The sequence below is a fragment of the Pteropus alecto genome, unplaced genomic scaffold (genome assembly GCF_000325575.1).
Source record: "Pteropus alecto unplaced genomic scaffold, ASM32557v1 scaffold118, whole genome shotgun sequence".
NCBI lineage: Eukaryota > Metazoa > Chordata > Mammalia > Chiroptera > Pteropodidae > Pteropus > Pteropus alecto.
Window position 1 is genome coordinate 283,159 of NW_006440654.1, and position 23,027 is coordinate 306,185.

Consider the following 23,027-nt stretch of genomic DNA (forward strand, 5'->3'; position numbering starts at 1 on the left):
CTCAGGGCTGCCTGTCGGACGCCTGAGCCTGGCCCGCCCGGGCTGCGTCCAGCCCTCGCAGACCACTCGGGGTGGGCAGGCCCCCCGCCATGTTTACAGCCCCGCCCTGACAGTATTGCGGCCCCGCCCCCGCCCGGCCCGCTCGAACTTGCTCGAACTTACTGCGGAGTCGTGGCCGCGCGCCGGCCGGGAGGTGGCCACGGTACAGCCCTCCCGGGGGGCCTGTAAATAGTCCACTCGCCCAGCCCGTCCGCCAGCGCGCTGGCCCCGGCCGGCCGCAGGCAGCCCGCCCTAGAACCAGAGTCTATAAAGAGAACTAACTACGTGCCACGCGCCTGCGTCTTCTCAGCCGCCCCGCCCGTCCCGCCGCCACCACGTAGGGCCGGGAGCTGGTGCCAGGCCGTCCGCGGCCCTACTTGCGCTGGCCACCCGTCCACCCCTGGCCTCTGGCGGTCTTGGGGCAGCCCCTGGTTTTTGAAGTTGGAGTCGCTTCCGGAGGGGAGGACAGCCTGGGTGGGAGCCGCTGCAGGACGGCGTCGTCGTGCGGACTTGGGCTCTGGTCAGACCAGTCGGTGGGGTGGAGGTGGGAGGGTGTCTGGGAGGGGGGTGCGGCCTGGGGAGCGAGGGTGCTGGAGGACTGGGACGGAGGTTTGTTTCCCTGTGGACAGTGGCACAGCCCTGATGGCCTCAGTTCTGGGGACACTGCTGCCTTGGGTGTGACACGCACCACCGTGGTCAGTGACTCCCTATTTGAATGCGAGTCCCAGCAGGGACAGGGCATCCCCTGGGGGGCTGGCAGGCAAGGTGGGGGGGACAGGGAGTGGGCGTCTGGCTGAGAACATCCCTGGGTAGTCTGGGGTGGTGATCACTGGTTCCCCGGCAGAGAGAATCTGGTGGTGTGGGGGGCCTAGCCCATGGTGACAGCAGGTGTGGACACAGGTGCAGGCATGGAGAGGACCCAGAGTGGCCTCAGGTGGGCCATGACAGGGCACCCAGGCCTGGGGTCCTGTGCCTGTTGATTTCAGGTGGGGAAGTCAGTGCAGGATCCGGGCTCCTAGGAGGGCCCGGGGCACTGCTGGGGGACCCACTGCCCGGGGACAGATCCTGCTGGCAGTGAGGTGTCATCTCACACTGCCCTCCGGCTGCTCCTCTGACGTGACTGGTGAGGACAGAGTGGCCCTGTTGGGACAGCACTGGCTTCTCGTGTTTGACTCGTTTCGGGTGGAGCTTCTCTTAGAAAAAGTCCAGTGTCTGCTTGGGTGCTAAGACTCTCAGCTGCGGCCGGAAGGCGGGCCCGGGGCGGCAGACCCCCTGTGGCTGGACAGGCTGGGGCTCCAGGGCTGCGGCTCAACACAACACAGGCTTGTCAGTACAAGGAACACAACTTTATTGGGGGTTGGGGTGCCCTGTCAGATCGGAACATTAAAACCAGACTCCACATCAAACAATCCCGTGGGCCCTCCAAGACAACGCAGCCCTGTCCCCACAGGTGCAGACCCCCCACCCCACGCCCACGGTCAGCTCCTGCCAGGAGCCCCAGACCACCAGAGCGCGAGGCCCGGGTTGCCCCCGCCAGGCTGTGAGGATCTTGTTTTTTAAGGCAGTCGAATTTTGCAGCCTGGCTCAAGGCCAGCCCAGCTCCAGACATGCGCTTGTCCCCAGAGCCAGGGGGACCCTCTGCTGCAGTTGGGTCCAGAGTGCAAACACGGCTCTTTCTGCATTTAAAAAATTGGGGAAAACAGTCTGGGACCCTGCAGCGTCCATGCCCATCACACCCACAGTCCTCGTGACATCTTGGGGTCACGGCCCCGGCTCTGGAGGGCAGAGTGCATGCCCGAGGCCTTACTGCTGTGCATGGGGTCAGGCAGGAGCGACGTAAGCTGGGCCGTTGACAGGGTCCAACTGCCAGCTTCACCAATGCAGCATTTATTTTAAATTAAAAAAGACAAATTGCATCACCAGGTAGTTTTTTCAATTAGGGTGCCACGGCTGGGTGGCAGCAGCGTCACACGGGGCCGTTGGAGGTGGCTCCTGCAGGCGCTGGCACATCCACCTTCCTGAATGAAGAGGGGTTGGGGTTGGAGCCACTTGGGGCCCAAGAGTCCCCATCTAGTCCTCCTTCCTTAGCCCATCCTGCTCACCTGTCCTTGGTCACTGTCCCCAGGATGGCCACCGTGGTGATGGCCGGGCTGGCCATGACTGAGGCTGCAGTGGTGATGGCCACGGCTAGAACAGGAGAGACTGCCGGGGAGACTGGCACAGGACTGGCCTTGCTCAGGGCTGTGCTGGCTGCCTCGGGGGGGACAGCCACGGCCAGGGCAAAGGTGGCTTCTGCAGGTGCAGGGGAGGCAGGATCGGGTGGTGTGCTGGTGGCGCGCTGGGCCCTATGTGGCAGGCATGGTTTGTTACCTGGGCCACCCCCAGGGCGGCTCCACCCCAAGTTCCATGGACGGAGCAGCGCTCACCCTGGGTCTGCCCCACCAGGTGTGGTCCCTCCAGACAGCCCCCAGCTGTTGCAGAACGTGTCCTGCGGTACACCCGCTCCGGGAGCCCTGCTGCCCCATGTGTCCCTCTTAGGTGGCAATGTGCCCTCTCCCAACAGCCACAGCCCCACTTCCTCTGGGGTGGCCCTCACTACAAGTCTCAGTGCCCTACTGTCTAGGGGCCTGAGAACGAGCATGCTGTGAGCCAGTGCTGGACCCCCACCAACGGGACACGTGGAGCTCCAAAATCCCATGGGGCCAACGAAGGTGGGGTGAGTGGGGCCTTGCCAGGTGACAGCCCGCCCAGCTTCGTGTGAGCAGCACGGTCACTTCTGTGTTCCCATCCCCTCACGGTGGGGTCCCCTCTCTCGATGTCCCCGCCAGCCCACTTGCACCTGTTCCCTGGTTCCCACCACCTCCAGCCCAGCCAGGACCCCAGAGGCTTGGGCCTTCTTCCTGAGGGTGGGTGGGGGTGTGGGGCTAGGCCTGTAGGGAGGACACCCTAATCAAAGGAACTCGCACCCCTGTCCTCCCAGGTGTGACAAGCCTGCCCAGCGTTCCTGGTTTGGATGGGCACGTATCTGGGACACAGTTCGTGCCAGGCCAGTCAGAGGCCCAGCTCCCTGACCCCTGACCCGGGGCGACCCCGCAGGCCCTGCTGTGCTGTCAGGTCAGCACAGGGCTGCTGGGTGCGGTGCTGGCACACAGTCCTGTGTGCACTCTCAATGACCACCCACAAGGGAAGACACACCCCACCCGTGGGTGTCCCTCCCCCATAGAGCCTGCCTGCTCCCAAGCGAGCACAGTGCTGGGGACAGCTAGACTCCCTGTGCACCTGGGGACAGACGTGGGCAGTAGGGGGACCTCTTGGCCAGGCCCTGTACTGACAGCTTCTGAGGTGACAGCCTTCTGTTCATCCTCTTCACTATCGGAGGCCACCAGAGGGGTGTCCCTGGAGACACACACGTTCCAAGCGCATGGGGAGGCAGGGCCAACTGCAAGACAGGGACCCAGTGACATCCAGGGACCCCCAGACTCGTATGGGCATGCAAGAGCTTCAGCTTGCGAAACGGGTACGCCGCCTGCCACGTGAAAGGACTGTCCTCCCCCTGAAGAGAAGGCCCCAACTCAGCCTTGTGGCTTCCGAGCCCTGCCCCTCCACTTGTGGCCTGACACCCTAGGGGCTCCCAGGCCTATCTGAAGGGGCTCAGGGTCAGAGACTCTGAAAAGCCCGTGACTGCCACTAAGGCACCACAGTGCACGGGTGTGACCGCACTAACGTGGTGGCCAGACCTGGGGACACTGCCGGGTTGAGAAGGCCCTGTCCGCCAGGCCATCCTGCAGGCCCTTCAGACCCACACACCGGGATGGTGCACTGGCCTTGCCACTCACCCTGGGGCTGGGCACACCCGCTGCTACACCCTCAGTCCCCAGGGAGCTGCGCCTACTCACGGGCTCTCTCCAGGCCCTGGCGCAGGCCACCTTGGGTATTGCCGAGGCCTGTGTCCACGGGGGAGCTGCACCTGGGCCCCGACTCGGAGCTGTGGACGAGGCCGAGGCTGAGCCCGTGCCAGGGACGTGCTGCCCCACAGTGGACAAGGCCACCCCCCAGCCCCTCTCTTTACCAGCAGAAAGGCTGGAAGTCGGCAAACTTGGCCCAGCCTTTCTCCTCCAGGGCCGAGGTGCTTGGGGTGCTGTCCGCCCACACACTGGAACCCACATCCATTGCCACTCCTCGGGCTGGGGCCGGAGGGGTCACGGGATCATCAAACACCGTCCATGTGGGGCCTGCAGGGGTGGCACTGTGGCTCAGGCCCAGACAACTGATAGGCCCCACAAGAGGCGAAGGCACGCCTTCCTGGGTGGGACCAGTGGACAGTGTGACTTGCGGGGGGGCTGTCGAGAACTGAGCCAAAGCCATCCGCCACCAACCCTGTGTCCTTGCAGCTGTGGGACCATGTGCTCGAAAGGGTGTGCGTCAGGCCCATGGGGACCCCGCTACCCATAAGCCAGGCCACCAAGTTCTTCATGACCCATGTCTCCTACCCAGCCTGCGCTGCTCCCCAGCACCCACCTTCCGATCCGTAGTCCATGCGGGGACCGTCCTTCTGGGCAGTGGCTGGAGGGGTCCCCGCCCGCGCTGCAGCGGTGTCTGCTTCCCCCGGGTCCCGGACTCCAGGCACCAGGCCATTCTCTGAAGCCTGAGGGCCCCCAAACCTGGGGAGACCAGTCAGAGCAAGGGCATGGCACCACCCCAGGGCCCCCCGTTCCTGGGGGAAGCTCGGGGAGGGTGGGAACCTGGCTCTGGCGGTTACCCGGGCGGCGCAGTGGGCCTCCTTGTCCTCCCAGATGTCATCGTCCTCCTCGTCATCAAAGGGCTGAATGTGGTCGCCGCAGCAGGCCTCAAACAGAGCCGCGCTGGGCTGCGACCGAGCCCGCGTGTCCCACAAGGCACCCACAGACCAGCCCCTCGCCCTGCTGCCCACCCATAAGCGTGTCCCCAGTCCCCACCCAACAAGCACCGAGCCGGGGCACTCACGCTGTCCTCGTCGGCGTCGACGTTGAAGTTTATCTCTGCGATCCTGTCGAATGGAGCACTGAAAGAACAGCTGACACTCAGGACCTCACTGCGGAGGCGCGTCCCCTTGGGGGACTCCACCCCGCAAGGGACGCAGTGTCCCGTGATGCACCGAGAGGGGCCAGGCTAGAGGGGCCAGGCTGGGGGCCCTGGGGACGGAAGGGGAGGTGACGCAACACGGAGACCCGAGGGCATCTGCAGCCCAGTCCAGAGCATGCGCGTCCCCTGGCGGCATCGGGCAGAGCAGGTGTGAGGAGGGGAGGGCTGGGGCGACGCCACACCTGCTCCCCGCGTCACCTGCTCTTTGCATCTTCAGACAGAGCGGCCTGGAGCTGACCCCACCCACTGCTCTCTGTCTACTTTGCACGAGTGACCACCCGCCTTCCCTGAGGACGTCTGGCTCTTAAAGATCACACTCGGCCCAACCCTCCCCCAGTGGCTGTGTGAGGCCCGTCACACTTGACTTCCAGCTGAGAAAATGTTGCGACAGCCCGAAGGGACAGGCAGGGCCGAGTCATACCCTGAGACCCGGTCACACTGGGCAGAACCCAACCTTCCCAAAAGGAACCGAGAACAGGCTCGAGTGGGGGTCACACTGTGAGGGAGGTGGTCCCAAGTGATGCAGGTGCCTGCTGGAGAAGGGCTGGCAGGGTGGACAGTGAGGTCGCGGTGTCAGTGGCATGGGCTCACTTGACGCTGTCGTCCTGGTCTGCGAACTCCTCGTCATTGAAGCCAAACTGATCCACAAAGGTGGCTGTCATCTGCTGGACCTGGTACTCGGAGAACGCCTGGGGGAGGCAGTCACAGGCGGCCCTCAGCCTCGAGGCTCCCCCCAGCCTCGAGGCTCCCCCATCCCGACCACGCGGGGCCACGCCAAACAGCCTTGTGTAGTGTGCAATCCCCCATGTCCCCAAGGGTCCCGCCACAGAGAGCGGCTTTGGTAGGTCTACCCTTCCTCAAGGGGGCGTGGCCGGGGCCCTGGGGTGTGGACAAGCCCACTTCCCGGCAGTGGGGCAGGAGGGGCCTGGCTGGGGCGCTGAGCCTGGCTGCACACACCTGCTGAAGGGACAGCTCATTAGGGAAAACGCCCTCCATGTCCTCGTCCTCACTCGAGGGATGAAGGTGGTGGGTGCTCACCTGTAACAGCAGAGCGGGTGGGCGTGAGCCCCGCACCTGGCCGGGCCACGCTGGGGCTGACACGACGGGCGGGGCCTCAGGCGCCACCCCGCACCTGCTTACCAGGTCCACGGCGTTCCTGCGGTTGGTCTCCGTCAGCGTCTCCTCCACGAAGCTCTCCCAGCGCCCACGGCAGTCCGCGGGGAGCCCTGCAGGAGTGCCTGGTGAGCCCGAGGGCACTGAGTGCCACCATGGAGGTCCAGGAGGGCCCCGAGGTGACATGAGGGCTGCCAGGAGGGAAGGCGGCCAGGGCAGATCCCCGTGCGGGTGGCCCCGCGGACAGCACAAACGCCCGCCTATGTGCAAACACTGTTCGCCGAGCAGGCGTCCGCCATGCTCTTGGCCAGCTCTGTCCCAAGGCGCCCACACATCTCGGCTGGCATGAAATGCCCTCAGCACCCTCGGGGTCCTGGCCTCTGTGGGTCATCACCGCCAGCCCCTCCTCGACTCACTTGTGCACACCCCACCTCCTGGCCACCTCCGAGCTCACCGGCCAGCGTGCTGTGAGCGCCTGTGCCTCAACACCCTGGGCGCACTGCTCAGACTGGCCGGGTGTCCTCCTCCCTAGCAAAGCCACACGGCTCTTCTGAGCCACCTGCCCTCCCATCTGCACTGAGACCCCCAGGGCCCTTCCCAGCTCAGCTCATGAAGTTTGTGACCGGGAGCTGCAGACGATGCCCAGGACGCGAGGGCCAGAAAGGGTCATGGATGGCAGCCCCCAGGCAAGGGGTGGCAGGCTGAGGGCAGAGGTACAGCCCGGCCAGGGGAGGGCTGGCCTCGGCTGGAAACATGCAGGGCTCAGCACTTGGCCTGCTCTTAGGAAGCAGAGCATGCCTCCCTGGCTCCCCATACTCATGCTCGGAAGGTCCCCAAGGCCATGTGAATTCAAAGGGTGCTGGACTGTGGGCAGAGCATGGTGTCCTGGCAGGACTTGGGCTGGAATGCACAGCAGCGCTGACGTCAAACTTCTGGAAGCCGGCCACGTGCTCACCGGCCCCGAGATGCTGCACAAATGCCCCCCACGACGGCCCCCGGGGCCCAGGCCCACACCGGTGGAGGCCTTTCCCGGGGAGGCGGGCCACTGTCCTGCCTAGGCAGGGCTCACCTCGGATGACCTCGCTGACAGGGGTCTGCGCGGGGCCGCCCTCCAGGTTCCGCACTACCGCATTGGCGATCCGGGTGAGGTGGCCCATGTTTCCACGCCTCATGCCGCCTGCTGCCCTGGGGGTGACCGGCACCATCAGGGCGGCTGCTGGCCCTGGACCTCACCCCCATCACCACAGCATGTCCCCACAGCCTCGCCTACGGGACACTGGATTCTGAAGAGCACTTGCCACATGGCAGCTGCTCACCCCACTCACTCCCGCCCCCACGGCACTAACCAGAGAACCAAGGCTCCCAGGGCCTCAGAGCTCACGCTCCACGCGCCACACCGAGCACCACTCGACAGATGCCACCAGGCTGTCCTGGCCCCCAGAGCCCCTGCCCAAGGGAACACCCAGGACTGCAGCAGAAGACACGGCCGCTAACAGACGCACCCGTTATGCGTGCCGACTGAGCCACTAACAGCTGTGTGAGACCCAGCGTGGGCCGAGCCTGTCACTGGCATTCTGGCCCCACAAGTCACCCCCTCAGCGAGCTCTATGTGCAAGAAGCTACCTGGCTTCTGTGCACCTTGACACCCCACACTGCCAAGCGCACACGGCTCTGCATCCTGCTCTGGGCTGCACACACGTGGCCCACCAGGAGGGCCTCAGGCGCCAGAAGCTCACGTCTACAAATGCAGCCTTTGTATCAGAGGGCAGAGCCTGCTTGCCAACGCCCTCCCTAAGGCTTGCCAACACCCAGAAGAGGAAGCCACGGTGAGTGCCTGGGCTAGACAGCCCAGCCAACCGAGGAAGGGGTCAGGGTACCAGGACGGTGCCTGGGGGGACAGCCACAGGTGGAGCCGGGAGGACTACGGAGGCAGAAGAGCCACTGTCCAGGGTGCTGGAGAGCTGGCCTGTGGCTGGCCAGGGCCATGACCTGCCGTGCATCAGGGACCTTCAGGGACCTTCAGTGACAGCAGTGAGCCCTCCCCAGCAATGGCACGTGTGCACAAACAGGCAGAATGTGCCAGAGGAGGCTCAGGGCAGGGCCTCGCCGGATCCCCCAGGCACTGGGCCCAGATGACGGGGGGCCGGCCGGTTCTGACGAACACAAATCGGTGGGTTCAGTAACAGCAGGGTGTGAGGGATAAGCCAGGGAGGTGAGAGCGCCCCCAGAAGCAGCATTCAGGGGACAGTGAGGGCAGGCAGTGGGGAAGGACTGCCTATACTGGACCCTGCGGGCCACGCTGAGGACCTGGGTGGTTAAGATTTTCAGGCAGGGGTGACATCATCTGTTTCAGAAAGAGCCCAGCATCTCATGGGACAAGAAGCCAGGTAGGGCAGGAAGGAAGCAGGACATGGCCTGGGAGCTCTTTTGAAGGTTTGAGGGCTCAGAGAAAGATGTGGCTGGTGCCGGGCTGGGGAGGTGGGAGGGTCTGGGACACAGTGTGGGATAGGACTGGGGCCCCTGCCAAAGGACAGGCAAAGGGGGCGGAGAGGAGGAGGCAGAGGAGAACAGGACCACGGCGCAGGCCCGGGGCTGGCCCGTCCGGCCCGCAGCCCTGGCAGCTGCTTCCCTGGTAGCAGGACCCCTTCCTAGAAGCCAAACCTTCGCGGTGGTGCCGGGGCCCCCCACTCCACGCCCTCAGGTGCCCTCCCTCAGGGGCCCGCTGGGTCTCACTGTGTGTGGTCATTGGCTTCCCAGGCCTCCAGGATCCTCTGGACCAGGCAGCACTGCTGGAACAGCTGGGGGGACAGGCAGCACTGGTCAGGCCCAAGGGGCGGCACCCCCTGGACCAGGTGGGCTCGGCGGGCAAGCGAGTGGGTGCCCTGCTGGTGGTCGCGGTGCGAAGCGCCCACAGGCGAGCAGGGAGGTCCCGGGGAGGGGGAGACGGGTCACGTCGAGGACGTGTGCACGTGGTTTCAAACGGTCAGAACCGGAGTCTCCTCATGAGAATCTGCACTCCCTCAGGGCCTCGTCACAGCAGCAGATGCCATGGCGGGAAGGAGCACGTGGGCTGCAGTCACAACGGGCGAGACCGAGGCGGGATGGCTCCCCCCGCCGCGCCCACCGCCCCAGCAGCTCTGCGGCCCTCTGTGATTTCCTCTCTCATGGTAAAGGGAGGGCAGCACACCCATGTCACGTGAGGATCAGCAAAGAATGTGCGAAGGACAGGGCAGCCCCACACGGTCTGGGGGGCTCAGCACGCAGCGGCATGCCACACACTGGACCCTGGCTGGACTTACGTGCATCACCATTGTGTTCTCGGGGTGGCTGGCAGCGGACTGGGGGGTCTCTGGATGCCCGTTCCCCGGCGGAGGCTCCGCCATGCTCTCGGGCCCGCCAGCTTCCGCCCCATCCTCGCGGGAGGCGTGGGAGAGGATGGCGCCTATGCACAGTTCCACTTGGAAGTGCAGAAAGTTATTCCAGGTGTACTTAAAAAACAGGTCCTGGGTAAACAGAGGGCAGAGGAGAGTCCTCAGACTCCTTTTCCCCTGAGGGCAGGACCAGAGGCGAGGGGACCGTGGTGGGCAGTGTCTGGGCAGCCAGGCATCTGAGGGCATCTCCTTGAGGTCGCCCCTGGCAGAGCAGCCTGCCCTCCCACCTCCAGCCGGTCGCTGGTCTCGTCAGTCTCTACCCTCATCCTGAGGGTTTGTCCTCGCCTCTGAGTAGAAGCTTCAATCACTTCGGCCTCTCTCCTTTCCCAGTCTTTAAATGGCTACATACTTCCTAGTAAAAGCACGTTAGCTACTTCTACAGATTTTACTATGCAGGGTTTTATCATTCTTCCTTGACAATTTTGTCTTTGATCCATGAATCACTGGAAGTGTGTTAAATTCTCGACCACCTGGGGATTCCATCCAGGAGATATGAAATCCAGAGGTGTACATGTGGACACTCCCCAAGGGGACCCAGAGGGGCTCAGACCTTGGCTGCACAAGCTGAGGCCAGAGGAGGCCAAGTGAGGACAACACCCCCAACAGCATCTGCCAGACCAGGGGGCATACCAGCACCTGACCCTGAAACTCTGGCCCCTTAAGATGGCAGGGAGGTGCTGGTGGGGAGGGGTGACAGGCACACCCACCTGCACCCCACCCCCTCACACAGAACAGCAGCCACAGCAGCCTGCGTTCCAGACCCTCTGCTGCCTTCACGGGGGAGGCGGGGCCGCGGGGTGGGAGGCAGGGCAGTGAGGTGGGGAGGCGAGGCAGCTCTACCCAGGTGTAAGTCCAGGCTCCTCCCTCACGCCACGGACTTGGTAACAGGATAAAGGCAGGAAGCCCACCTGCTCCGCGCAGCTCTCCTCCTCCATAAAACAGTCCCAAACCTCGGCTTTACCCTCTCTGCCTATGTGACCTTGGGTAACCTGCAGGCGCCTTCACCGTGTTACCTCGTCTTCAACAGAATCAGACCCACCTCCCAATAAAGAAAAGCCCAAAGCAGATGGCTTCACTGGTGAATTCTACCAAACATTTAAAGAATTAACACCACCAAGCCATCCCAAACTCTTCCATGCATTCTGTGAAGCCAGCATTGCCCTGACTCCAGAGCCAGATGAAGACATCACAAAAAAAGAAAACATGGCCGATGTCCTTCATGAGCAGTGAAGCAAAAATCCTCAACGAGATACTTGCAAACAGAATCCAGCAGCGTTCTAAACGGATTACACACCAGGACCAAGTAGCACTTGCTCCTGGAATGCACAGACAGGACAGTGCAGCATGAAAATCAATGAATGTAATACAGATCATATTAAAAGAATGAAGGACAAAACCACACAATCATCTCAACTGATACGAAAAATTATTTGACAAAATCCAACACCTTTTCATGATAAAAGCGCTCAATCAACTGGGAATGGCCGGGCACTCCTTCTACATGGTCAAGGCCATATGACAAGCCCACGGCCAGCACCATACTCAGTGGTAAAGGACTGAAAATGTTACCTGTAGGATCAGGAACAAGACAAGGATGCCCACTTTTGACATTCGGCATAGGCCTGAGCACGCTAGCCAGGGCAATGGAAGGGGTTCAGACTGGAGAAGAATTAAAGTATCTCCATGTGCAGCCGACGTGACCTTATATGTAGAAAACCCTAAAGAATCTAGTGAAAACACTTTGAGAGCTAGCAAACGAATTCAGTAAAGTTGCAGGATACAAAACCAACACACAAGTCAGTTGCATCTCTATACGCTAACAATGAACCATCCCAAAAGGAAACTAAGATGATGATCCCATTTGTAATACCATTGAAAAGGATAGATGACATACTTAGGAATACGTTTATCCAAGGAGGGGGAAGACTCGTACACAGAAAGCGACAAGACGCTGCTGAAGGAAATTGAAGGAGGCGCCCATCAATGGAAAGGCACCGCGTTCGCGTCCTGGGAGACGGCATGACTGCGATGCCAGGGCACCCGGCGTCCTCTGCGGATTCAACGCAACCTCTCTCCAAATCCCGATGGCGTTTTCTGAAGAAATAGGAAATCTACCCTAAAATTCGTATGGAATTACGAGGGACCCAAAGAGACAAAATAATCTTGGGAAAGAACAGAGCTTGACTCACACTTCTCAAATTCTAAACTTACTACTTACAAAATAATGAAGTTGGACCCTTACCTTACGTTACATGTAAAAATGGATTCAAAATGGATCAAAGACCAATAGAGCTAAACTCAGAAAACTCTTAGAATAAAAAATAAGAGGAAGTTTTGTAAAAGTGGAAATTCTCCAGTTTCAGGGAGGCAGTATCTCCAGGTGCAAGCAGTAACTCAGTCACAGGGAGGCGATATCTCCAGGTGCCAGCCCCAGGAGAAGTGCAACATTCCAAGGTGAAAATAATAAAACTGTCCACTAGGCCCTGTTTGATCTGAGAGTTCCCCGGATACATTTATCTTTGTACAAAATATTAACGACTAACTTCTGCTTCTTGTAATCTGCTTATTCAAGGATGTAGTAGGAGGCTCTATAAGCTGCCTCCTCTGGAAGCTCGGGGCTGATCTCCTCTAGCCCTGCGTGGTAGAGAGTCAGTCGCCGGCCGGCTAATAAAGGCTCATAATTAATCTCAATTGGCTCCGTGGGTCTCAGAATCATTCGCGCCACAACAGTTTCATGACAGTAGAGCTGGCAATGGTTTCTTGGATGTGACACAGGTAAACTAGACTTCATCAAATTGAAAACTTCTGTGTCAAAGGGCACTGTCGGCAGTGGAAACACAACGTGGGTGGGAGCCCCAAGGACCTCATGCTCAGGGAGAGACCATACATCTGGTAAAAGCTTAGTGTCCAAAACATATAAAGACTCCTACAGCTCAGCAACCAGAAAACCGAACAAGCCAAGTCAAAGATGGACAAAGGACTTGGACAGTCGTCCAAAGAAGATACACAAATGGCTGACAAAAGCACACAAAAGATGCTCAATAGCACTCATCATTAGAGAAATGCAGACCAAAACCACCACGAAACACCACTTTACAGCCATTATGATGGCGATTATTAAAACAATGGAAAACAAGTACTGGCAAGGGTGGATACACTGCCAGAGGGACCGTAAGGGGTGTAGGCACTGTGGGAAAAGCTGAACACAGAATCACAGTATGACTCATCAGCCTCACTTCTGGGTACAGACTCAAAGTGGAAGTGGAGATTCAAACAGGTATTTGCACATCCATGTTTATAGCAGCATTTCTCAAAATGGCCAAAAGGTGGATGCAGCCCATGTACCTATCGACTGATGAGCAACGTGGTGTATTTATGCAACGGACTATTAGCCATAAAAAAGGACGCTCTGACATACCGGAACATGGATGAAAGCCCTGAGGACTTCATGTTCAGTGAGATAATCCAGACACACAAGGCAAAGTACCACAGGATTCTACCTACACGAGGTCCCTAGAGTGGCCAAATTCAGAGACAACAAACAGGTGGTGGGTGCCAAGGGCTGGGGGAGGGCGATGGGGATCGATTGCTTAATGGTCAGTGTTTGTTTTGAGACAGTGATGATGGTTCCATAAGCTGAATGTACGTATTGCCACTAAATTATACACTTAAAAATAATTAAAACGGTAAATTTTATGTTATGGATTTTTTTTTTTTTTTACCACAATAAAAGTAAAAAGTGGAGGGTGAGAGAATTTTTTTGAAGGGAAGAAACTGGAAGGCCTTTTGTAATGGGCTGATTCAGAGCTGGAATCTTACAGCACCAGCTGAGTCAACTAACTTCCAAGTGCTGGAAGTACTTCTGAGACAGTCAGCGCTCCAGGCCCAATTCCAAGGGTGGCTCCTTCCGGGACTGAGATTTAAATTTAAAGAGATTTCACTTTCCTAGGAGTAGAGGCCCAAGGGCAAGGCCAAAGAGGAGCCTGGGGACCCCCGGGTCGTATGCTGAGGGTGGGGCCCTGCCGCCACCACCCTCCCCCTGCAGTGGAGCCTGCTCAGACCCCTGCTCAGACCCCTGCTCAGACCCCGGGCACCCCCCAGACAGCCGGGAGGCACGGGCAGAGCAGGCACACCCCTGGTCTGACAGAAAGCTCGGGGGCGTCGCTGCGGACCACCGCTCCTGCTCCTTCTCCTTCGGGACGTTCACACAGAGCTGCAGAGGAAGTTCTCTGAGGCAGAGCGGCAGAAGGGCACGGCCACACACACACCCCCGCCCTCTGCTGTTTCTCCGCGCAGTCCAGAGGCATGTCCTGCTGCCACCGCTGCCACCGCCGCTCGGCGTGCGGTCAGGCCTCCTGGCGTCCCTGCAGACTGCACGGGCTCCAGCGCCAGCCTGGCCTGCTGCCCTGGCCAGTGCGCCCGCCGCGGCAGACACACGGGGCTGGCAGTAGTGCCCACTCACCAGCAGCAGACCCATGGTGTTGAGCCGGCAGAGCTCCCGGTTGATGCTGGGCGTGTTCGTGTGTAGCAGCGCGGCCATGAGGCGGGCGCCGTGCAGGCGCGCGTTCCCCAGGGGCTCCTCCAGCACGCCGATGGTGGTCAGGATGGCGGTCTTCTGCAAGCACAGAGGCCCCGCCCGCTGCAGCCCTGCACCCAGCATGGCCGATGCACTGAGCTCGGTGCCGATCGCTCTGGGGCCAGCCAGGGCTGCTGCTCCAGGCCACGGCCCCACCTGTGGGGGCTGGGGGGTGGGGGGCTTCCTCAAGGCATCCTGCCAGCAGTAGGAGGGGTCCTGAGGGTTCAGACTCCACTGCTGCCCACAGGGCCTCGCAGAGGAGTGAATAAGTGGTCTGCTGCCCCGAGAAGCCCTGGGCACACTCGCAGTCTGCCAGCCAAAGAGATGTGCAGCTCAGTGCAGGGGACGTGTAAGAAGGGGCCAGAGTGCTCCGGGGCCACCCCATGACACTCTTGGAAGAGACTGGTGACAGCCGGCCTCATCAGACTGCACGCAGGTATTTTCTGATCCTGCACATGCGGCATAGGTATAATACATCCACCTTTTCGTTAACAGAATGTTACAGAATCAAATACTTCAGTAGATCACAGTGGGTGCAAAGGGCAAGTACCAAGGCGGGGGACTGTGATGGGGGAGACCGTCCCGGGTGGCGGTGTGGGAGCAAGCCATCCTCCGCGTGACCCGTCCAGAGCTGTTGAGCTGAGCAGAGGGCCTCCTCTGGGATCACTGACCCTTGGCTAGGTGCTCGTGACTCAGAGACCAGGCCAACAATGAACTTGGGCTCTCAGATGACCCCCTATTTCAGAACCAAGAGTCATGAGGGGTGGGGGGAATGCCACAAAATGTCCGACTCCCAGGCTCCACCTAAGAGGACAGACGGACATTCAGCAGGTGGGGGTCTGCAAACAGGCCTCTGGCATGTGCCTGCTGGTCCTCATTCAGCGTCTGGCAATAGCAGCGTTTGCATCCACCCATCCGGAATAAAGCACCTCAGCCTGCAATGTCCCCAAAGGCACCCGCCCACAGCTGTGCAAGGTCCTCTACCTTTGGCGGGCTGAGCAGAAGCTGATGGAAGTCCTTCAGCCGCGGCTCAATGCCATGCAGGACGCTGCCGCTGACAGGACACAACCTCTCCAGTCCCTGAGAAAAGGAGTCCACCAAGCCCTCTGTCCTGTGGATGAGGAAAGCAGGTGGAGGCAGGGGACACACCCCAGTCCTCTGCGCACCTCACTCGCCCACTCAGCATCCCTACTCATCATCTCAAGAGTGGTTTGGTGACTAGTACAAAGAGGAAGGAGTGAGGTGCCCAGGACCTTCAGAACACGTTCCCAGGCAAAAGCCCAGACTGCTACCCTCGGCCCCGCCCCCGACAGGTGGCTGGTGTCACGCGGCCTAGAACCACTCTGCTTCCTTCTCCCTGCTTTGCAAATGGTCGCAGTTGTCCCCACTGCTCAGCTAAGACACAGGAGACGGCTGGCCTACAAGGTCCCTCTGGCTTTTGCACGGTAATTTCTCTGAGATCTTTAAACAATTTTTCTAGTTTCGAAAGAAATATATGACCATAACAGGGAGAAGTTTAAGTCTAGGAAAGGATAAAAAGCAAGAAGAATCGCTGGCTCTTCTGTTCCCCTCGTTTCTACGCTGTTGCTTCACGTAGGAGGCTGAGCGGGGCGCTGAGGGGCGCCCTGCGCTCTGCGGAGAGGGCCCCAGCCCCTCGGGTTCACAGAGGTGAAGAAGTGCTCTGGTTGCTCAAATGCAGAGAGCAACGATGCCACCGGAATCCTATTCTTGGGGACTAAACTAACAAACAGTCCTGGGTACGGAGGGCGGTGGGGTGCGGGCCTGCCACTAATCTCGCTGGAGATGAAGCCAACTTCTTGTTGTTTTCTCGTGGGACTTTTTAAAATAGTTCAGGCCCTCGGTGCTGGGGGCTGCAATGCAGTTCCCTCCAGCTCAAGCACACGCGGAACCATCACCCGGGGCATGGGAACATGTGAAGGAGCAGAGCAAACAGGCGTACACACAAATACACACCGCTGCACCCCATGCCGCACACGCCCTGTCCCGGCCCGTGCAGACACCCCGCCCTCCCAGACAGTCCTGAAGCACACCCGCCAGCCACAACTATTCCGCAGACATTCTACAAACTGCTAACAGCGAGCGCCTTTGGGCTGAGCTGGGATCATGACTGGTGGCAAAGGTCAAAGGGGACTTGGCCGTGGCTATGACGCCTACCTTTCCAACCAGGAGAGTCTAGCCACATGACCCCTTGCACTGAAAATTAGTTGAAAACACAAACAACGTGCCACTGGAGGGTCACATGTGGCTGTCACGAAAGGCACTCACCCAGCCCGGCGACCTTCCAACAAGGTAAGCAACACCTGGGTCCCACTGACGAGGCAGCTCTCGGTCTGGTCGCCGTCAAACATGTTCCTCAGCAGCTGCTCCACGCAATCCTGCCTGTCAGACATGCGCAGTCACTGCCAGGGGGCAGCCGCACATGGCCAGCTGGCCCACCTCTCCTCCCTGGGGCCCAGAGACACCCGCCGCCGCTGGAAGCCCCCGAGGACCCCTCACCGTGAGAAACAGGGCGGTCAGGGTGAGCAGGGCCCCAGCCGCTCTGAGACCAGGTCTGAGGGGCAGCAGTGTGCCAGGGCTCAGGACAGGCCCTGGGGACACCCCCGTGGCTCCACTGCGCCCCCAAGCAGGCAGGCAGCACGGCCAGCACTCACGACTCCAGCGCAGTGACGAGGGGGTCGGGGTCCGGAGCCTCTGGCAGCTGGCCGCCCTGCTCCCTGCCCAGGCGGACGATGTCACACAGAGTCTGAGAAGCGTTGGACTGCCTCTAGAAAAACGGGGGTGCACAGCTCACCAGGGGCGTGCCAGCGTGCCCTTCCATCAGCACGCACGTCTGCACTGCCGGCCCGCCCGCAGGAGCAGAGGGGCTCCGTGCACCGCTGCCTGCACGTGTGACCAAGCAGCAACTGACGCTTAAAATGTGTCCTGTGAGCACCTGAAAACGCAGGAGTCACTGCAGAGAAAACAAGGGCACGCTGGCCTCCGGTGCACACTGCCCACAGGGGCGCTCCGCAGGGCGGATGGCCGGTCAGGCATGGCCGGCTGCCGGCGGAGCCTCGTGATGGGGACACTGGGCACATCTACTCCAGGGAAAGGGCTGGCGGCCACGCTGGCTCTGGACCCCACGCCTGACTGTGGGCTGGGAAAGGCGCACCCACGGAGGGGTGCCGGGAGTTCTGTGCTCCCGTGGCTGCCAGGACAGAGGGCCAGTGGGAGCAGCCTGGGTGTAGCTCAGACCCCACGCGAGTTTGCACCACTGTTCCCAAGGCCTTCAGTTTCGTCAGGAGGAGAGAAAGGCCTATGAGGACAGGCCCTGAACTCTCAGCGGTGGTGAGCACAGGGCAGGCGAGGGGCCGAGATGGGCAGCCCCACTACCACCCCACGTGCTGCCACAGTGCGGGGGGGTCCCTCCCAGAGCTCACAGCCTCCTAAATCCCGTGTCTTGTCCTCAAGCATGGGCTGCAGCAGAATACAGACACAGTGAGGACTGTCACTTCTAACACAGGTTTGTGGGCGTCTTACTCTAAGGCGGCGGGCAGCTGCCATGCTGAGAGCTGCCCTGCGGACAGGCCCCATGGCATGGAGCTGAGGGTGGCCTCGGCTAGCAGCCCTCAAGAAACAGTCCTGCTGAGGCACTGGCTGCCCGGGGAACACACCTTGAGACACCCTGAGGTGACCTGAGATGCCCTGGTCAGAGGACACGCCCAGCCGTGTCCAGACCCCTGACCCATAGAAACGAGATAAAAAATACCTGTGGTTATAAATAACTAATTTGGGATAATTTGTTACTCAGCTATAGATCACTAATGTGATTCTGTTCAAATTTTTATAATACATACGTATTATTTTTTAGTAAAAAAAAAAATAAGTCTAGAAGTCAGCCCTTGATTAAAGGAAGAAAAGGATGCAATGGTGCTCGTCCGAGCGAGGGGTGGCCTGCCCCTCCGGCACGGGGGCGGGCTCTGCACCCCACACTCACGTCTTCGTCTTGGCTCGGATGGATCAGCTCCACGAGTCTCTGGATGACCTTCTCTTCATCAAGCCACTGAAAGGGAAACAGGGCTGTCGATGGCTCTGCTCACACCCGCTACGTGAAAGCAGCCCTCGGGAGCGGCCGGAATCTACGTGCCAGGTTCGGCAACACATGTGTCCAAGACCAGAAAGAACAGGAAGTGGCCAAATTCTAGACTGACGAGTTTATAAAGGAGGGACTACTGCCCACATGTCCTAATGGTGCCAACTCCTGATGGTACATGAGCTGTCGCAAGACAGGTCGGGCTGCAGCCCGGAGCCACCCGAGCCTCGCCGGTCTCTCCAGGTGGCCCCCAGCAGGACCCTCCTGCAGCCTCGCCTGGAGTGCCTGACGCTGTCAGGGTCTGAGGGCAGTAGGCCAGGCCAACTGGGGCTCGCCTGCCCTCCCGCACATGTCCTCATCCAGAAACAGGGTGGCCGCGCCCCGGGAGGCTCAGTGAGCCCAGCGCAGGCTGCCCACTGGCTGTGGTGGTTAGGTGTCGGTGAGGCTCGCCACAGCAAGACAAGAAATGAACTTACACCAAGCACAACTGTCACCTGATGCCAGGAGCCGGAAATGGGGCTATGAGGGCAATGGTGTACCTCATTTTGGACTGCATGGCCCACAAGACCCCAGACACCAGTGGATGGGCTTCCCGGGCTGCTCAGGGATGAGAGCCCTCCTGTCCCCTGGGAGCCCTCAGGGAGTTGTGAACATGTCGGGGCAGGCAGTGCACATGCTCCAGGACAAATAGCAGGCCACCTGCATCCTTGTAACTTCTTTGTGTGAAACTCTGCCAACTAGTGCTTCCCTCGCAGGAAGGGGCCTGGCCACAGAGCCAGCACATGACCGACTCCTGCTCTGAGGGTGGGGCGCTGGGGGAGGTGAGGATGCTCATTTCCGCTTCTTCAGCGTGTCAGGGGAGGGACTGCTCGCTCTTTGCTCTAGCTGGACAGAGGCAGGACAGTGGAACGGGCGCAGAGCACAGCCTCAGCCTTGATTATGAGCCTCGACAAAACCTCAATGGCCCCAGCAAGGGAGAACTACGTGGGGCGGGGGGCTGGGAGCACTGGGCCTCCGTGCTCCGAGCTCCTCCACCCTGGCTGGCCCCCTGTGGCACACGCCACACGCCCCAAGTGTCTGCAAGACACACTATGCGGGAGGGAACGCGAGGGGAGAGCCACTCACATGCAGGACTTCCTGCCGGAGCCCCGCTGGCTCCACGCAGCTGACCAGGCGCAGAAGCAGGTCCATGAGCGCCGAGGTGCCGATGTGCCTGAGCACCAGGCTGACGAACTTGTCCTTCTTCTTCAGGAACACAATCACCTGAATCCAAACACCCCAGTGAGCAAGCAGGCAGACCCTGACAACCGGGAGATGCTTCCCCCGAGAACTCTCAAGAGAGGCTCAGTTCTGTACTGTACTGTGAAGAAATCATGGAAAGACCTTTAAAAAGTTGTATGAAAGGCCTCTGCAAGGACAGGCAGAGACTTGAACGCTGGGAAGTTCTACAAGGCAGTGGGGGAGGGAGGGACACGGGGACCTCAGGCTGATAGAGGTTTGCATGAAGTTGAGGCTTTATGCCAACGTGACATGAACATCCCACGTGAGACCACACAGGCTACACGCTGGCTCAGGTTTTCTCAACAGAAACGACCAGTGTAGACAGAGCTAAGCGAGGAGATGATGGTCAGTATCGACAGACCCAGGACCTAGGATGCCAACCCAGTGAGCACAGAGCACACAAGACGTCCAGCTGCTGACAGGTCCCTGCTACGCGGTGCCTCACAGTGACAAAGATGGACTGCAATGTGCTTGTAAAAAGAGTCCTTATCCTGTAGAGACATACCAAAATATCTGCATATGAAATGATGTATCTGGGATTCGAGTCAAAACAATCTGGGATGGGGGTTGGAAATAAAGGACGCAGAACAGTAAGACTGCCATGAACAAATAATTGTTAAGCTGTGTGGCGGAAACATGGGGGCTCATAAACTACATTCTCTAACTTACAACTGTTTGAAATAACCTATAATGAGTTAAGAAAATGCCATGGGTCCCTTCGATGACAGTTCACCTCTCTATGAAGACTCAGGAGGGACACTCACTGTAGCTGTGACATTATCATTTATAAGTAATAAAACTGTCCCCTTCCCCGTTTCCTGCTCACAGATCCTAAAACCCTTGGAATTTCCTGAGTGTAGAGAGTGATACTGGTCTTTGTTATGTTAACGAGGTGGCCTTTGGACCCCACCTGAGGGTGGGGGGCTGGCTGCCAGCAGGAGCCAGCCATGTGGTTAGGGGACTGGGACTTTCAGCCCCACCTGGATTTCCACAGAGAGGAGAGGGGTTTGAGGTGGACTCAGTCGCCAACGGCCAATGATTTAGCCATCCGTGACTACATCATGAAGCCTCCACAGAAACCCAAAAGGACATGCCAGCCCTTACTCAGGGAGCTTCCACGTCAACCGTGCGGGACCCCAAGCTCCATAAAGACAGCAGCTCCTGTGTCGAGACCTCACGCTGTCTCTCATCAGCCACTGTTGCTGATCCGTACCCTCTGATACCCTTGGTGATAAGCAGGTGATTTGTGAATTAATGGGTTTTCCTGAGTTCTGTGAGAGGTTCCCCCGGGAGGGGTCGGGGGACCTCTGATTGGTAACCAGTTCATCAGAAGCGCAGGTGAAAACCTGGGCTTGCAGGACTGGGCCCTTCACCTGGGGACCCCGAGTGCATCCCCAATACACCGTGGGAACTGGGCTGGATTCTCAGACACAGCAGGTGTCCGAGAACTGTCCACTGGTGCGGGGAAGCCCCCACACACACGTTGGAACTGGGTCCCCTTTAGTACCCCTCACAGCCAGAAAACTGCTGCAGTGCCACCACGGACACCACGTGTGCTGGGAAGACCACGGCAGCCCTACGGGAAGGGAGCGCATGAGATCTACTTCTAAGTGAAAAAAGCCATCTGCAACATTCAGAGTATGTTACAATAAACAGGTCCAGGTGACCCCTGAACAACACAAGCTGAACTGCCTGGGTCCACTAATATGCGAATGTTTTTCAATAAATACACTGGAGATATTTTTGGAGATTTATGACAATTAAAAAAAACCTCAGATGAACCTTGTAGCCTAGAAATACTGAAACAAGTTAGACTAAGTTAGGTATGTCATGAAGACGCAAAATATATGTAGACACTAGACTATTTTATCACTTAGTACCGTACAATATACACAACTCTATTACGAAAAGTTAAAATTTATCAAACCTTACGCAAACGGACAACACGCGGAGCCCTGTGCAGTGGAGACGTAAACAAACGCAGACGCTGCGTTAAGCTGCCACGCGCAGCGTGAGCGGCACTGCGAGCCATGGGGGCGATCGACTGCAGCTCGCACTGCAGTGCACACGGCACCACTGTCGTCATTTGGGGGCCACCTCCTGATGCTGCTGCCGTGAGCTCACGGCGCTCGAGGGTCCGCTCACAATGCCGAGTGACCCCAACCACCCGCAGCGGCAGCTCGTGCCGCCAGTGCGCGTGCACGGCAGTGAGGTCGCCTCTCCCAGTTCTCATGCAGCTTTCGTCGTGTTTACTGCAACACTGTCAACACTGAGTAACGCCAGGGGACTCACACAAAGTGTCCCCAGTGATGCTACACGTGCTCCCAAGAAGCAGGGAAAAGTCATGGCACCAGAAGACGACGCTGAACTGCCCGGCGTGGACTGTGGACCGTGGACCGAGGACTGCGGCGGCGACTGTCCGTTTTGAGATAACGAGTCTGGTGCAAGGACCACTGAGAGGGGAGGAGGTTGGCGCCGCCGTGGCTACGGCTGCGCACTTTCTGCAAACACTTTTATCTCAGATTGAAAACGCAGCTTTCATGTGGGTGCAGGACTGCTAAAAGGCAGGCACACCCACAGACTAACAGGATTTCAGAAAAAGCGAAGTCATCACATGACGAAGCAAAAGAAAGGCGAAAGATCTAAAGCTGGAGAATTTAATGGCAGCAAAGGATGGTTTGATAATTTTAGAAAGAGATTTGGCTTAAAAAATGTCAGGATAACAGGAGAAGCAGCTTCTGCTGACCAAGAGGCAGCAGACGAGTTCCCAGACACCATTAAGAAAATTATTGAGAAAGGTTATCTGCCTGAACAGGTTTTAAATGCAAATGGAAGTGTCCTATTCTGTAAAAATAAGCCACCAAGGACATTTATTAGCACGAGAAATGAGCACCAGGATTTGAAGAGGAAGAGATGGGTCAAGCGCTGTTTTGTGCAAATGCAGGTGGGTTTAGAGCAGGCCCGCCCTTACCTGCAGCGCGGCACGCCCCCTAGCCCTGACTGGTCATACAGCAAGGAGACCTGGACGAGACCCCTTTTTTCTGGACTGGTTCCATCAGATGTTTTGTCCCTGAAATCTGGAAGTACCTGGTCAGGAAGGGACTGCCTCTTAAACTCCTTTTGATGTTGGACGACACCCCTGGCCACCCCGCGTGTCAAAGTGGTCTCCTTGCCGCTAAACACTTCCTTGATTTGGCCTTTAGATAAGGGGGTCATAAAGAAAGACCTTTAAAGCTCATCACACAGGGTCTCTATGAAAAGACTGTCACCGCCATGGAAGAAAAGCTGACAGGGAACATCACAGAAGTCTGGAAGGGTTACACCACGAGAGATGTGTCGTTGTTATAGGAAGAGCCGTGAGAGCTACCACACC

General features: G+C 58.9%; 2 protein-coding genes across 10 annotated transcripts in view; one reads left to right on the plus strand and one right to left on the minus strand.

The window, feature by feature from the left end:
• SBF1 (SET binding factor 1) overlaps positions 1-1,266 on the plus strand; it is a 23,231-nt gene extending 21,965 nt beyond the window's left edge. The window contains exon 42 of the mRNA XM_025051038.1: positions 1,026-1,266. Coding sequence (XP_024906806.1) covers positions 1,026-1,266 — 241 coding nt within the window. The remainder of the gene's footprint in view (positions 1-1,025) is intronic.
• Positions 1,267-1,363: 97 nt separating this feature from the next.
• PPP6R2 (protein phosphatase 6 regulatory subunit 2) overlaps positions 1,364-23,027 on the minus strand; it is a 51,766-nt gene continuing 30,102 nt past the window's right edge. For 4 of the 9 annotated variants that reach the window (XM_025051010.1, XM_025051011.1, XM_025051012.1 and 1 more), the window contains 20 exons: positions 19,499-19,636; positions 18,278-18,343; positions 16,953-17,065; positions 16,567-16,680; positions 15,265-15,391; positions 14,167-14,319; positions 9,573-9,776; positions 9,007-9,071; positions 7,343-7,458; positions 6,301-6,386; positions 6,118-6,198; positions 5,752-5,849; positions 5,023-5,080; positions 4,782-4,906; positions 4,558-4,700; positions 4,109-4,271; positions 3,936-4,024; positions 3,319-3,592; positions 2,142-2,384; positions 1,364-2,057 (listed from right to left, as the gene is read on the minus strand). In XM_025051010.1, the coding sequence (XP_024906778.1) occupies positions 2,006-2,057; positions 2,142-2,384; positions 3,319-3,592; positions 3,936-4,024; positions 4,109-4,271; positions 4,558-4,700; positions 4,782-4,906; positions 5,023-5,080; positions 5,752-5,849; positions 6,118-6,198; positions 6,301-6,386; positions 7,343-7,458; positions 9,007-9,071; positions 9,573-9,776; positions 14,167-14,319; positions 15,265-15,391; positions 16,567-16,680; positions 16,953-17,065; positions 18,278-18,343; positions 19,499-19,636 (2,508 nt within the window). In that variant the 3' untranslated portion in view covers positions 1,364-2,005. Of the gene's footprint in view, positions 2,058-2,141; positions 2,385-3,318; positions 3,593-3,935; positions 4,025-4,108; positions 4,272-4,557; positions 4,701-4,781; positions 4,907-5,022; positions 5,081-5,751; positions 5,850-6,117; positions 6,199-6,300; positions 6,387-7,342; positions 7,459-9,006; positions 9,072-9,572; positions 9,777-14,166; positions 14,320-15,264; positions 15,392-16,566; positions 16,681-16,952; positions 17,066-18,277; positions 18,344-19,498; positions 19,637-23,027 lie in introns of those variants that run through there. The other 5 variants (XM_025051013.1, XM_025051015.1, XM_025051017.1 and 2 more) reach the window with 5 other exon arrangements.